The 14,601-nt window shown below is 59.5% G+C and overlaps 1 protein-coding gene across 1 annotated transcript; it reads right to left on the reverse strand.

Annotated features, from left to right (window-relative positions):
- Nucleotides 1–162: 162 nt before the first annotated feature.
- On the reverse strand, nucleotides 163–9,966 carry LOC147412621 (THAP domain-containing protein 7-like). The gene is given in 9 exon segments (XM_086481170.1): nucleotides 163–216; nucleotides 4,545–5,171; nucleotides 5,867–6,001; nucleotides 6,003–6,012; nucleotides 7,337–7,410; nucleotides 7,412–7,442; nucleotides 7,444–7,488; nucleotides 9,019–9,098; nucleotides 9,940–9,966. Coding segments are annotated over 8 exon segments (1,056 nt in total). The 5' UTR covers nucleotides 9,940–9,966.
- Nucleotides 9,967–14,601: the final 4,635 nt, after the last annotated feature.

Below are 14,601 nucleotides of genomic sequence, written 5' to 3' on the forward strand. Positions count from 1 at the left end.
GTGAGAGCGGCAAGGATAACTTTTGGGGGGTGAATCAGCCCGGGTTCGAGGGGGGGGGGGTTTCGCTTCCCCTCGAGGAGATTTGCAACGCCGAGCCGGGGCAGGGGGGGGAACGACCCATCCCGCCCCGGCGCCTCCGTGCCGTGCCGGAAATTAAAAGGCTTAATTCCGATCGGTTTTGAGGCCAAGGCGGCCATTTTCTGGGCACTGAAGCTTCTAGAAGGGGGAAGATGGTGGCCAAATTTGGGGGGGATTGACCCTTCTAGAGCGGGGAAGATGGTGCCCAAATTTTGGGGGGTTTGACCCTTCTAGAAGGGGGAAGATGGTGGCCAAATTTCCTGGGTTTTGACTCTTCTAGAGGCGGGAAGATGGTGCCCAAATTTTGGGGGGTTTGACCGTTCTAGAGTGGGGAAGATGGTGCCCAAATTTTGGGGGGATTGACCCTTCTAGAGGGGAGAAGATGGTGCCCAAATTTTGGGGGGTTTGACCGTTCTAGAGTGGGGAAGATGGTGCCCAAATTTTGGGGGGATTGACCCTTCTAGAGGGGGGAAGATGGTGCCCAAATTTTCGGGGGGGTTGACCCTTCTAGAGGGGGGAAGATGGTGGCCAAATTTGGGGGGGATTGACCCTTCTAGAAGGGGGAAGATGGTGCCCAAATTTTGGGGGGATTGACTCTTCTAGAGGGGGGAAGAGGGTGCCCAAATTTTGGGGGGGTTTGACCCTTCTAGAGGGGGGAAGATGGTGCCCAAATTTTGGGGGGGTTGACTCTTCTAGAGGGGAGAAGATGGTGCCCAAATTTTGGGGGGTTTGACCGTTCTAGAGTGGGGAAGATGGTGCCCAAATTTTGGGGGGATTGACCCTTCTAGAGGGGGGAAGATGGTGCCCAAATTTTGGGGGGATTGACTCTTCTAGAGGGGGGAAGAGGGTGCCCAAATTTTGGGGGGATTGACTGTTCCAGAGGTGGGAAGATGGTGCCCCAATTTCCTGGGTTTTGACCTTTCTAGAGGCGGGAAGATGGTGGCCAAATTTTGGGGGGATTGACTCTTCTAGAGGGGGGAAGATGGTGGCCAAATTTTCGGGGGGGTTGACCCTTCTAGAGGGGGGAAGATGGTGGCCAAATTTTGGGGGGATTGACTCTTCTAGAGGCGGGAAGATGGTGCCCAAATTTTGGGGGGATTGACTCTTCTAGAGGGGGGAAGAGGGTGCCCCAATTTCCTGGGTTTTGACCTTTCTAGAGGGGGGAAGATGGTGCCCAAATTTTGGGGGGATTGACTCTTCTAGAGGGGGGAAGAGGGTGCCCAAATTTTGGGGGGTTTGACCCTTCTAGAGGGGGGAAGATGGTGCCCAAATTTTGGGGGGTTTGACCCTTCTAGAGGTGGGAAGATGGTGCCCAAATTTTGGGGGGATTGACCCTTCTAGAAGGGGGAAGATGGTGCCCAAATTTCCTGGGTTTTGACCTTTCTAGAGGGGGGAAGATGGTGCCCAAATTTTGGGGGGATTGACCCCTCTAGAGGGGGGAAGATGGTGCCCAAATTTTGGGGGGATTGACTCTTCTAGAGGCGGGAAGATGGTGCCCAAATTTTGGGGGGATTGACTCTTCTAGAGGGGGGAAGATGGTGCCCAAATTTCGGGGGGATTGACTCTTCTAGAGGTGGGAAGATGGTGCCCAAATTTTGGGGGGATTGACCCTTCTACAGGGGGGAAGATGGTGGCCAAATTTTGGGGGGATTGACTCTTCTAGAGGCGGGAAGATGGTGCCCAAATTTTGGGGGGATTGACCCTTCTAGAAGGGGGAAGATGGTGGCCAAATTTCCTGGGTTTTGACTCTTCTAGAGGCGGGAAGATGGTGCCCAAATTTTGGGGGGATTGACTGTTCCAGAGGTGGGAAGATGGTGCCCCAATTTCCTGGGTTTTGACCTTTCTAGAGGCGGGAAGATGGTGGCCAAATTTTGGGGGGATTGACTCTTCTAGAGGGGGGAAGATGGTGGCCAAATTTTCGGGGGGGTTGACCCTTCTAGAGGGGGGAAGATGGTGGCCAAATTTTGGGGGGATTGACTCTTCTAGAGGCGGGAAGATGGTGCCCAAATTTTGGGGGGATTGACTCTTCTAGAGGCGGGAAGATGGTGCCCAAATTTTGGGGGGGTTGACCCCTCTAGAGGGGGGAAGATGGTGCCCAAAATCCTCCCGGATGCCGGGAACACTTCCCGCTCACTTCGCCGACGGCATCACAGCCCCAAAACCGCCCTCCTCCCCCCACCCAGAGCCGCTCCAGCGCCACCAAAATGATTAATTTCTCCCAAATCCAACTTTTCTACCCAAACCCGCGCTCCCCCCCACCCCCCCCGCAGACCTCAGACCCCACCACGACACCGTCACCTTCCTCCCACCGCGGCCACGCGCTCGGGGACGCCGGTTCGCCCCCTTCTCCCCGACGCGTCGCCCCCTTTTTCTTGGGTTTTTTACTAAAAACCGTGAAATTTGTATTTACAAACCTTCCCCTCTCCCCGACGCGCGTCGCCCCCTTTTTCCTTCTTTTTTTTACTAGAAAAACGTGAAATTCATGTTTACAAACCTTCCCGTCTCCCCAAAACCGTGAAATCCGTATTTACAAACCTTCCCCTCTCCCCGACGCGCATCAGCATCTTTTTCCTTCTTTTTTTTAACTAAAAATCGTGAAATCCGTATTTACAAACCTTCCCCTCTCCCCAACACCCGTCACCATCTTTTTCCTTCTTTTTTTTTACTAAAAAACGTGAAATCCCTATTTACACACCTCCCCCTCTCCCCGACGCGCGTTGCCCCCTTTTTCCTTCCTTTTTTTTTTACTAGAAAACCGTGAAATTCGTATTTACAAACCTTCCTCTCTCCCCAAAAAATGTGAAATTCGTATTTACAAACCTTCCCCTCTCCCCGACGCACATCAGCATCTTTTTCCTTCTTTTTTTTAACTAAAAATCGTGAAATTTTAATTTACACACCTCCCCCTCTCCCCGATGCGCGTTGCCATCTTTTTCCTTCTTTTTTTTTACTAGAAAATGTGAAATTTGTATTTACAAACCTTCCCCTCTCCCCAAAAAATGTGAAATTCGTATTTACAAACCTTCCCCTCACCCCAACACCCGTCACCATCTTTTTCCTTCTTTTTTTTTTACTAAAAACCGTGAAATTCGTATTTACAAACCTTCCCCTCTCCCCGACGCGCGTCACCATCTTTTCCCTTCATTTTTTTTTTCTCACTAGAAAAACGTGAAATTTTTATTTACACACCTCCCCCTCTCCCCGATGCGCGTTGCCCCCTTTTTCCTTCTTTTTTTTTACTAGAAAACCGTGAAATTCATATTTACAAACCTTCCCCTCTCCCCAACACCCGTCACCATCTTTTTCCTTCTTTTTTTTTACTAAAAAACGTGAAATCCGTATTTACACACCTCCCCCTCTCCCCGACGCGCATTGCCATTTTTTTCCTTCTTTTTTTTTACTAGAAAACCGTGAAATTTGTATTTACAAACCTTCCTCTCTCCCCAAAAAATGTGAAATTCGTATTTACAAACCTTCCCCTCTCCCCGACGCACATCAGCATCTTTTTCCTTCTTTTTTTTAACTAAAAATCGTGAAATTTTAATTTACACACCTCCCCCTCTCCCCGACGCGCGTTGCCCCCTTTTTCCTTCCTTTTTTTTTTACTAGAAAACCGTGAAATTCGTATTTACAAACCTTCCTCTCTCCCCAAAAAATGTGAAATTCATATTTACAAACCTTCCCCTCTCCCCAACACCCGTCACCATCTTTTTCCTTCTTTTTTTTTACTAAAAACCGTGAAATCCGTATTTACACACCTCCCCCTCTCCCCGACGCACGTCGCCATCTTTTTCCTTTTTTTTTTTCACTAGAAAAACGTGAAATTTTAATTTACACACCTCCCCCTCTCCCCGATGCGCGTTGCCCCCTTTTTCCTTCTTTTTTTTTACTAGAAAACTGTGAAATTCATATTTACAAACCTTCCCCTCTCCTCAACACCCGTCACCATCTTTTTCCTTTTTTTTTTACTAAAAAACGTGAAATCCGTATTTACACACCTCCCCCTCTCCCCGACACGCGTTGCCCCCTTTTTCCTTCTTTTTTTTTACTAGAAAACCGTGAAATTTGTATTTACAAACCTTCCTCTCTCCCCGAAAAATGTGAAATTCGTATTTACAAACCTTCCCCTCTCCCCGAAAAATGTGAAATTCGTATTTACAAACCTTCCCCTCTCCCCAAACAATGTGAAATTCGTATTTACAAACCTTCCCCTCTCCCCAACACCCGTCACCATCTTTTTCCTTCTTTTTTTTTTACTAAAAAACGTGAAATCCGTATTTACAAACCTTCCCCTCTCCCCAACGCGCGTCGCCCCCTTTTTCCTTCTTTTTTGTTTTTTCACTAGAAAAACGTGAAATTTTTATTTACACACCTCCCCCTCTCCCCGACGCGCGCCGCCCCCTTTTTCCTTCTTTTCTTTTTTTTTTTTTTTTGACTAGAAAAACGTGAAATCCGTATTTACAAACCTTCCCGCCGCCGCCGCCGCGGCGAGGAAGAGGCGGCCAACCGCCGCGTCTCTCCACCGGCGAACGTTTCACTCGCCGAGCGGCTGGAGCTCCCCGGCGCGGGGCGGCGGCGGCGGCGATGGCGGCGGCGGCGGCGGGGGGGTCTTTGGGGGGGATCCGCCGGGCCTCGAGGGGTGCCCGCCGCTCGCGCTGGAGCTCGCCGAGGCGGAGGCGGAGGCGCTGCTCGCGGCGCTTGCAGGCCTGGAGCTGCCGCTGGGCCTTGTCGAGGGCGTCGAGGGCGGCCTCGGCGCGGCGTTTCCAGAGCAAGGCGCTGCCCACTTGGTAGCTGTGCTCGTTTTGGATGTAGGCCCCCGCCGGCGGCGGCAAGCGGAGCATGTAAAGAGACGGCGAAACCGGGCGGGGGGTTCCCGGGGGTTCGCTTTGAGGATTCGGGGGTTCTTCGTCTTCCGGCGTGACCCCCAAGATGGCGTCCGGGAGGGCCGCGCGAACGCCCGAAGGATCCGGCAGGGCCGGGACGCCGCCGTGGTCGCCGGCGGGGGGAGCGCCGGGGTCTTCGGCGTCGCCGGGGAAACAGGAGAGGTCGGGGGGGAAAGGGGGGGTCCGGGGGGGGGAGTGGGGGGGTCCTGCCTGCAAAGGGGAGAGGGAATTTGGGGGGAGGGGATGACCCAACCCCCCCCTCATCCACTCTAAATTGGGTGGGGTGTTACTGGGTCACCCCCGCCCCCCCCCCCCCAGTTGGGTCGGGGTGGGGGGTGGCTGGGTCACCCACCCTAAATTGGGTGGGGGTGGGGTGTCGCTGGGTCACCCACCCCCCTCACTCCCTCCCCCCCCAAATTGGGTGGGGGTGGGGGTTACTGGCCCCCCCAGATTGGGTGGGGGTGGGGTGTTGCTGGGTCATCCCCCCCCCCAATTTGGGTGGGGGTGGGGGTGTTGCTGGGTCACCCAACCCCCTCACCCCACCCCCAAATTGGGTGGGGTGTTGCTGGGTCACACCCCCCCCCCCTCACCCCCACCCCCCCCCCCTCCCAAATTGGGTGGGGCTGGGGGGTTCCTGGGTCACCCCCTCCCCAAATTGGGTGGGTGTGGGGTGTTGCTGGGTCACCCACCCCCCCCCTCCTCACCCCCACACCCCCCCTCCCAAATTGGGTGGGGCTGGGGGGGTTCCTGGGTCACACCCCCCCCCCCCCCCAAATTGAGGGGGGGGGGGGGTTGTTACTGGGTCACCCTCCCCAAACTGGGTGGGGTGTTTCTGGGTATACCCCTCCCCAAATTGGGTGGGGTGTCGCTGGGTCGCCCCCCACACCCCCCCCCCCCGCGGGGACTCACCTCCACCTCCTGGTGGCCCGGGGGGGCTTTGGGGTGTCGCTCTCGGGGGGGAGGGGCTTCGGTTTGGTGGCCCGGGGGGGTTTGGGGGAGGCCGAGTCGAAGACGGTGGGGACGGCTCCTTCCTTCAGGCGGGTGGTAGCCACTGGGGGGGGGGGGCGGAATCAGTGGGTGGGGGGGTCCCCCAACGCCTGGGGGGGCCCCCAAAACACTGGGGGGTCCCTAAAAGCCTGGGGGGGGGGGTCCCCAGCCTGCCCCATGGCTGTCCCAAACCCCACGGAGGTCCCAGAGGGTGTAGAGTCCTTTGGGGGCGGGGGGGGGGGGGGTGGGTTTGGGGGTGCTCTGCAGCTCCCCAAAAGTCCTGGGGTGCCCCCCCCCCCCAAGGGAACCCCAAAAGGCTTGGGGGGTGTCCCCCAAAATGCTTGGGGGGGGCGTGTCCCCCAGCGTTCGAGGTCTCTTGGGTGCCCTGAAGGGAAATTGGGGGGGTGGGGGTGTCTTCCAAAGGGCCCCCCAGGGTGCTCCTGAACCCCCAGGGTCCCTTAGGTGCCCCCCAAGAACTTTGGGGGGGGGGGGGGTGTCCCCCTGAAGCTTTTAGGGGGGAGGGGGTTTGGAGGGCCTGAAAAAGCACTTGGGGGGGGGCATCCCCCCCAAAAGCCGGGGGGGGGGTAGTTCAGGGGGATCCACAACCCCCAAAGTCGGGGGGGGGGGATGAGGGACACCCTCCCCCCCCCTCCTTGGTGGGAAAGTGGGGTGCTCGGAGCAAACCATTTCCACTCCAACCTGGGGGGGGGGAGGAGTAGTTGAGGGGGATCCACAACCCCCAAAGTTGGGGGGGGGGGGGGGGGAGGGGACACCCCAGCCCCCCACTGGGAAAGTGGGGTGCTTGGAGCAAACCATTTCCACTCCAACCTGGGGGGGGGGGGGGGAGGAGTAGTTGAGGGGGATCCACAACCCCCAAAGTGTGTGGGGGGGGGTGGGGGGGAGGTGGGGGGGGGGGGTGGGGAGGGACACCCCACCCCCCCTCAGCTGGGAAAGTGGGGTGCTTGGAGCAAACCATTTCCACTCAAAGCTGGGGGGGGGGGGGAAGGGACACCCCCCCCCCCTCAGCTGGGAAAGTGGGGTGCTTGGAGCAAACCATTTCCACTCAAAGCTGGGGGGGGGGGGGGAAGGGACACCCCCCCCCCCCCCTCAGCTGGGAAAGTGGGGTGCTTGGAGCAAACCATTTCCAGCCAAAGCCGGGGGGGGGACACAATGACACACAGCGGGGGGGGGGGGGGGGGGGGCGTGTCACAGACCCCATCAATCCCCAGCCTGGACGAAACCATTTAAAACCCAATTGGGCGGGTGGTGTTAATTGGGCCGTACCATTCTCTGCAAAGGGGGGGGGGGGGGGGGACGACGCACGACACAGAGGGACGCGGGGCCAACGTCACCTCGTTAGGGACGTCGTTCGGCGCCTCGTTCGGTACCTGAAGCCGACGATCTCGAAGCAGCTCTTCTCGAAGTGCTGGGAGCAGAAGTAGATGTATTTGGAAGCCGGGTCCCCAGCGTCCCTCCCCGCTCGCGTCCCGCCGAACTCTCCAGCCACAGCGCCCGCCGTGGGTTGTCCTTCTTGGGCAGCCTGAGGGGGGGGGGGGGGGGGGACGGGACACACGGACACACACACACGGGGGGGGGGGGGGCACGGTGACGTCAGCGGTGGCCTCAAATCTCCCCTCCTCCCGCCCGTTTTTGTGTTGTTAAAAGGTGCTGCCTTCCCCCCCCCCCCGTGTACCTGCAAATGGAATGGTCCAGGGAGGCTCGGCTAAAGGGGATGGGGCGGAACCATTCTGAAAAGGGGGGGGGGGGGGGCAGACCGGGTGCAAAGCATTGCGGGGGGGGGGGGACACGACACACGCGCACAGGTGGGCCAAACCATTGCTAAGGTGGGGGGGGAACACACGACATATGGGACAAACCATTGCTAAGGGCGGGGGGGGGCAGCTGGGCCAAAGCATTGCTGGGGGGGGGGAGGGGGGGGGGGCAATAGCTGGGCCAAACCATTGCAAAGGGCAGGGGGAGGACAGCTGGGCCAAACCATTGCAAAGGGGGGGGGGCCACAGCTGGGCCAAACCATTGCAAAAGGGGGGAGACATGACACTTGGCACAAACCATTGCTAAGGGGGGGGGGGGGGCAGCTGGGCCAAACCATTGCTAAGGGGGGGGGAAGGACACAACTGAGCCAAACCATTGCTAAGGGGGAGGGAGGGGGGCACAGCTGGGCCAAACCATTGCTGGGGGGGGGGGGGGAGAACACCTGGGACAGCCCATTGCTAAAGCAGAGGAGGGAAACACATCTGGGACAAACCATTGCTAAAGGGGGAGGGGGGAAGAACACACCTGGGACAGCCCATTGCTAAAAGGGGGGGGGGGGTTGCACTTGGGACAAACCATTGTTAAAGCGGGGGGAGGGACACATCTGGGAGAAACCATTGCTAAAAGGGGGGGGGTTTACTGCGAAACACACAAGGGAGGAACCATTGCTAAAGCGGGGGGGGTGACACAACACACCTGGGAGAAACCATTGCTAAAAAGGGGGGGGGGGGGGGGGTACTCCTGGGACAAACCATTGCTAAAGCGTGGGGGAACACATATGGGAGGAACCATTGCTAAAGCGGGGGGGGTGGCACAACACACCTGGGAGAAACCATTGCTAAAGCGGGGGAGGGGGGGAACACATCTGGATTAAAGCATTGCAAAGAACGGAGGTGGGGGCACAGCTGGGCCAAACCATTGCTAAACAGGGCGGGGGACACACAACACACCTGGGCCAAACCATCGCTAAAGGGAGGGGGGAAACAAACAGACCTGGAACAGCCCATTGCTAAAGCGGGTGGGGAACACCTCTGGGACAAACCATTGTTGGGGGTAAGGGGGGGGGGGGGGGAACGACGACACGACAAATGAAGCGTCAGAGAGATGACAAACCCACCCAAATAAAATCATCACAAACAGAACCAGGGAGACACACACACACCCCTCCCCCCCCCGCCTTGGCCAGATCATTTGGGGGGAGGGGGGGTAGGAATGAAGGGGCCAATGTGGGGTACACACACAGGCCTCCCCCCCCCCCCCCCCCCTCCATCATGGCGGGGGGGGGGGGGGCACCCACCGGTGGAAGGAGATGCCTCGGTTTCGGGTCTCCCGAGTGTCACGGGTGCAACAGCCGGCGGCAGAGCAGTGACGGGGCATCTGCGGAGGGGGGGGGGGGGGGCAAGAAAGGGGCAAGGGGGGGTGGGGAACGGGTGGTGAGAAGAATCTCTATGTGTCGTCCCCCCCCATGTACCACCCACAGCCAAATGTTTAGACCCTTCCCCAACCAGCCCAGCCCCCCAAATCCCCCCCTCCCCGAGCCTCAGAAGCCCCCCATGAGCCACCCCAGAAGCCATCCCAGCCCCTCCCAATTTACCCCCCCCCCCGGTTCACCCCTACATGCTCCACCCAAGCCAATCCCTGCCCCCCAGACCCCCCAAGTAACCCCCCCCCCATCATAGAGGCCCTCAAGCAGCCCCAGATGCTCCCCCCCCCGGCCAGGTGACACCCCCCGACCCTCCAGCTCCCCGACACCCACTAGTGGCCCCCCCCAAAGTCCCAGCACCCCCCACCCTCCGATCCCCTGGTGCCACCCCCCCCCCGGGGGTCATGAAGTAAACGGGTGGGGACCCCCAGCACCCCCCCCCACCCCGTGCCCTCCCCGCCCCCCCACCCCCCCAGGGTCCCCCTGGGACGTGGGGGGGGGGGGGGGGGGCAGATGACGTCACGAGGAGGCCGGGCACCCCCGGCGCCGTTGCTAAGGGCCCTTGAAGGGGGGGGTGGGTGGTGTCGCGGTTGCTAAGGGACGGGGGGGGGGGGGGAAGCCGGAAGGGGAGGGCCAGGAGCCCCCCTCACCCCGTGTCGTGTCCCCCGTCCCCGTCTCCATGGGGCCGGTTCCCAGGGTCGGGGGGGGGGGGGGGAATTCCCGGGGTCGGTTCCCGGGGTTGGGGGTCGGTTCTTGCCCCCCCCCCCCCCCCCCAAATCCCGGGCCCGGCCTCACCTCGGCGCTCCCATCCCGCCGCCACCTCCTCCCGCCCCCAAATCTCGCGAGACTTCGCTGGCTCCACCCCCTCCCCACACTCCTTCCCTCTCATTGGCTGCTGCGCCCGCCGCCGAAAGGGGGCGTGGCGCCCGCCCGACACGCCCCCCCCCCCGACACGCCCCCCCCCCCCCCCCCCGCGCTCTTTTCTTCCCCAACTCCGCCGCTCCCTGATTTGCATGCTGCGCTGTCATTGGCCAGGAGAGCCCCGCCCCTCCGCCGCGGGCGTTTCAAGGCCCCCCCCCCCCCCGTCCTCCCAGCCCTCTCCCCTCGAGCAGGTTTTGGAGCGTTTCAAGGCCCCCCCCCCCGGCCACTCTATAAGGGGCAAAGAGGGTTTCGAGGTCCCCACGCACAAGGTTGTTGGATGTTTCAAGGCCCCCCCCCCCCCAAACCTGGGGCTCAGGAGGGTTTTGAGACACAAAATGGGGTTTGATTCCCCCCCCCCCCCCCCAAAATGGGATTTGGTCTCCCCAAAAGGAGCTCAGGGAGGCTTTTCAAGACACCCTCCCCCCCTCCCCAAATAGTGTTTTAGGGAGAGTTTCAAGGCTCCCCCCCAACACGGGCTTTAGGGGTGTTTCACGCCCCCCCCCCTCCTTTTTTCTCCCCCCCCCCCCCCCCCGCCCTCCAACACTTGGGTCCCTCGGCCACTCAGGGGCAGATCCATCTTAAAGGCACTTTAATGACTATAGGCAAGCCCCGCCCCCAGCAAGCTCCACCCCCGAATAAGCCCCACCCCTATTGCTAGAGCTCATCCCCGTGGGAGTTTTTAGGGGCTTCTTGGGCCCCAAGGCACTTTCAGGGCTGGTCCCCAGGGGTGGTTTTGAGGGTCCTCCCTCAGGACTGGGTCGGTTTTAAGGGTCCCCCTCCAGTGCTGGAGGCAGTTTCAAGGGTCCCTCCAGGGCTGGGGGGCAGTTTTAAGGGTTTCCCCTCTCAGGACTGGGGGAGATTTTAAGGGTCCACCCCCCTCCAGTGCTGGGGGGTGGTTTCAAGGGGTCCTTCAAGGGTTGCAGGCAGCTTTAAGGGTCCCCCCTCTAGCACTGGGGGACAGTTTTGCGGGTCCCTCCAGGGCTGGGGGGGGGGTCATTTTAAGGGTCCCCCCCAGCGCTGGGAGTGGTTTCAAGGCTCCCCTCTGAGCTGGGGGCGGTTTCAAAGCCACCCCCAGCGCCAGCAGCTTTTTGCTGGGGCTCCTTGGGGGCGGTTTCGAGCCCCCCCCCACGAGGCGGGGGCGGTTTCGAGGAGCTCCCCGAGGGCCCAGGCTGGGGGTCCCGCTGTCCTCAGCTGTCCCCGCTGTCCTCGCTGTCCTCGTCCTCCTCCCGCAGCATCCGCCGCACCGTGCGGGACAGCGTCAGCGGGTCACACCTTGGGGGGGGGGGGGGGGGGGCAGTGACCCCCAGTATCCCATAATCCCACACACAGCCCCCCCAGGATCCCATAACCCCTCATACAGCCCCCCAGTGACCCCCAGTATCCCATAATCCCCCACAGAGTGACCCCCAGTATCCCATAACCCCCCCATACAGCCCCCCAGTGACACCCAGTATCCCATAATCCCCTGTTCAGCGCCCCCAGTATCCCATAACCCCCCATACAGCCCCCCAATGACCCCCAGTATCCCATAATCCCCTGTTCAGCCCCCCCCGTATCCCATAACCCCCCATACAGCCCCCCCAGTGACCCCCAGTATCCTATAAGCCCCCACAGAGTGACCCCCTGTATCCCATAACCCCCCATACAGCCCCCCAGTGACCCCCAGTATCCCATAATCCCCTGTTCAGCCCCCCCAGTATCCCATAACCCCCCATACAGCCCCCCCCAGTGACCCCCAGTATCCCATAAGCCCCCACAGAGTGACCCCCAGTATCCCATAACCCCCCCATACAGCCCCCAATGACCCCCAGTATCCCATAATCCCCTGTTCAGCCCCCCCAGTATCCCATAACCCCCCATACAGCCCCCCAGTGACCCCCAGTATCCCATAATCCCCCACAGAGTGACCCCCAGTATCCCATAACCCCCCATACAGCCCCCCCAGTGACCCCCAGTATCCCATAAGCCCCCACAGAGTGACCCCCAGTATCCCATAACCCCCCCATACAGCCCCCAATGACCCCCAGTATCCCATAATCCCCTGTTCAACCCCCCCAGTATCCCATAACCCCCCATACAGCCCCCCCAGTGACCCCCAGTATCCCATAAGCCCCCACAGAGTGACCCCCAGTATCCCATAACCCCCCCATACAGCCCCCAATGACCCCCAGTATCCTATAATCCCCTGTTCAGCCCCCCCAGTATCCCATAACCCCCCATACAGCCCCCCCAGTGACCCCCAGTATGCCATAAGCCCCCACAGAGTGATCCCCAGTATCCCATAACCCCCCCATACAGCCCCCCAGTGACCCCCAGTATCCCATAATCCCCTGTTCAGCCCCCCCAGTATCCCATAACCCCCCATACAGCCCCCCCCAGTGACCCCCAGTATCCCATAAGCCCCCACAGAGTGACCCCCAGTATCCCATAACCCCCCCATACAGCCCCCAATGACCCCCAGTATCCCATAATCCCCTGTTCAGCCCCCCCAGTATCCCATAACCCCCCATACAGCCCCCCAGTGACCCCCAGTATCCCATAATCCCCCACAGAGTGACCCCCAGTATCCCATAACCCCCCATACAGCCCCCCCAGTGACCCCCAGTATCCCATAAGCCCCCACAGAGTGACCCCCAGTATCCCATAACCCCCCCATACAGCCCCCAATGACCCCCAGTATCCCATAATCCCCTGTTCAACCCCCCCAGTATCCCATAACCCCCCATACAGCCCCCCCAGTGACCCCCAGTATCCCATAAGCCCCCACAGAGTGACCCCCAGTATCCCATAACCCCCCCATACAGCCCCCCAGTGACCCCCAGTATCCCATAGTCCCCTGTTCAGCCCCCCCAGTATCCCATAATGCCCCATACAGCCCCCCAGTGACCCCCAGTATCCCATAGTCCCCTGTTCAGCCCCCCCAGTATCCCATAATGCCCCATAATCCTACCAGTGACCCCCTCAGTATACCATAACCTCCCGTACAGCCCCCCAGTGACCCCCAGTATCCCATAATCCCCTGTTCAGCCCCCCCCCAGTATCCCATAATGCCCCATACAGCCCTCCCAGAGCCTCCCACTATGCCATAATCCCCAATAGTGACCCCCAGTATCCCATAATGCCCCGTACAGCCCCCCAGTGACCCCCAGTATCCCATAATCCCCTGTTCAGCCCCCCCAGTATCCCATAACCCCCCATACAGCCCCCCCAGTGACCCCCAGTATCCCATAAGCCCCCACAGAGTGACCCCCAGTATCCCATAACCCCCCCATACAGCCCCCCAGTGACCCCCAGTATCCCATAATCCCCTGTTCAGCCCCCCCAGTATCCCATAACCCCCCATACAGCCCCCCCAGTGACCCCCAGTATCCCATAAGCCCCCACAGAGTGACCCCCAGTATCCCATAACCCCCCCATACAGCCCCCCAGTGACCCCCAGTATCCCATAATCCCCTTTTCAGCCCCCCCAGTATCCCATAACCCCCCATACAGCCCCCCAGTGACTCCCAGTATCCCATAAGCCCCCCCAGAGTGACCCCCAGTATCCCATAATCCCCCATAATCCTACCAATGACTCCCCAGTATCCCATATATAGGGATATAGGGCCCCATGGGGGGTTGTAAGGAGGCTATAGGGATCTATAGGGCACTATAGGGACCTGTGGGGGAGTTATAAGGAGGCTGTAGGGATCTATAGGGCACTACAGGGGCCCATGGGTGGTTATAAGGAGGCTATAGGGATCTATAGGGTGCTATAGGGGCCCCACGGGGGGTTATAAGGAGGCTATAGGGATCTATAGAGCGCTATAGGGACCTGCAGGGGGGTTATAAGGAGGCTGTAGGGATCTATAGGGTGCTATAGGGACCTGTGGGGGGGGTTATAAGGAGGCTGTAGGGATCTATAGGGTGCTATAGGACCCCATGGGGGGTTATAAGGAGGCTGTAGGGATCTATAGGGCGCTATAGGGGACCTGTGGGGGGGTTATAAGGAGGTTATAGGGATCTGTATGGTGCTATAGGGGCCCCATGGGGGGTTATAAGGAGGCTATAGGGATCTATAGGGTGCTATAGGGACCTGTGGGGGGGTTATAAGGAGGCTATAAGGATCTATAGGGACCTGTGCGGGGGTTATAAGGAGGCTGTAGGGATCTATAGGGTGCTATAGGACCCCATGGGGGGTTATAAGGAGGCTGTAGGGATCTATAGGGCGCTATAGGGGCCCATGGGGGGGTTATAAGGAGGCTGTAGGGATCTATAGGGCGCTATAGGGACCTGTGGGGGGGTTATAAGGAGGTTATAGGGATCTGTATGGTGCTATAGGGGCCCCATGGGGGGTTATAAGGAGGCTATAGGGATCTATAGGGTGCTATAGGGACCTGTGGGGGCGTTATAAGGAGGCTATAAGGATCTATAGGGACCTGTGCGGGAGTTATAAGGAGGCTGTAGGGATCTATAGGGTGCTATAGGGACCTGGGGGGGCGTTATAAGGAGGCTATAGGGATCTATAGGGCGCTATAGGGGCCCCACGGGGGGTTA

This window comes from Leptosomus discolor, unplaced genomic scaffold (genome assembly GCF_034619465.1).
Source record: "Leptosomus discolor isolate bLepDis1 unplaced genomic scaffold, bLepDis1.hap2 HAP2_SCAFFOLD_170, whole genome shotgun sequence".
In the NCBI taxonomy this organism is placed as follows: Eukaryota; Metazoa; Chordata; class Aves; order Leptosomiformes; family Leptosomidae; genus Leptosomus; species Leptosomus discolor.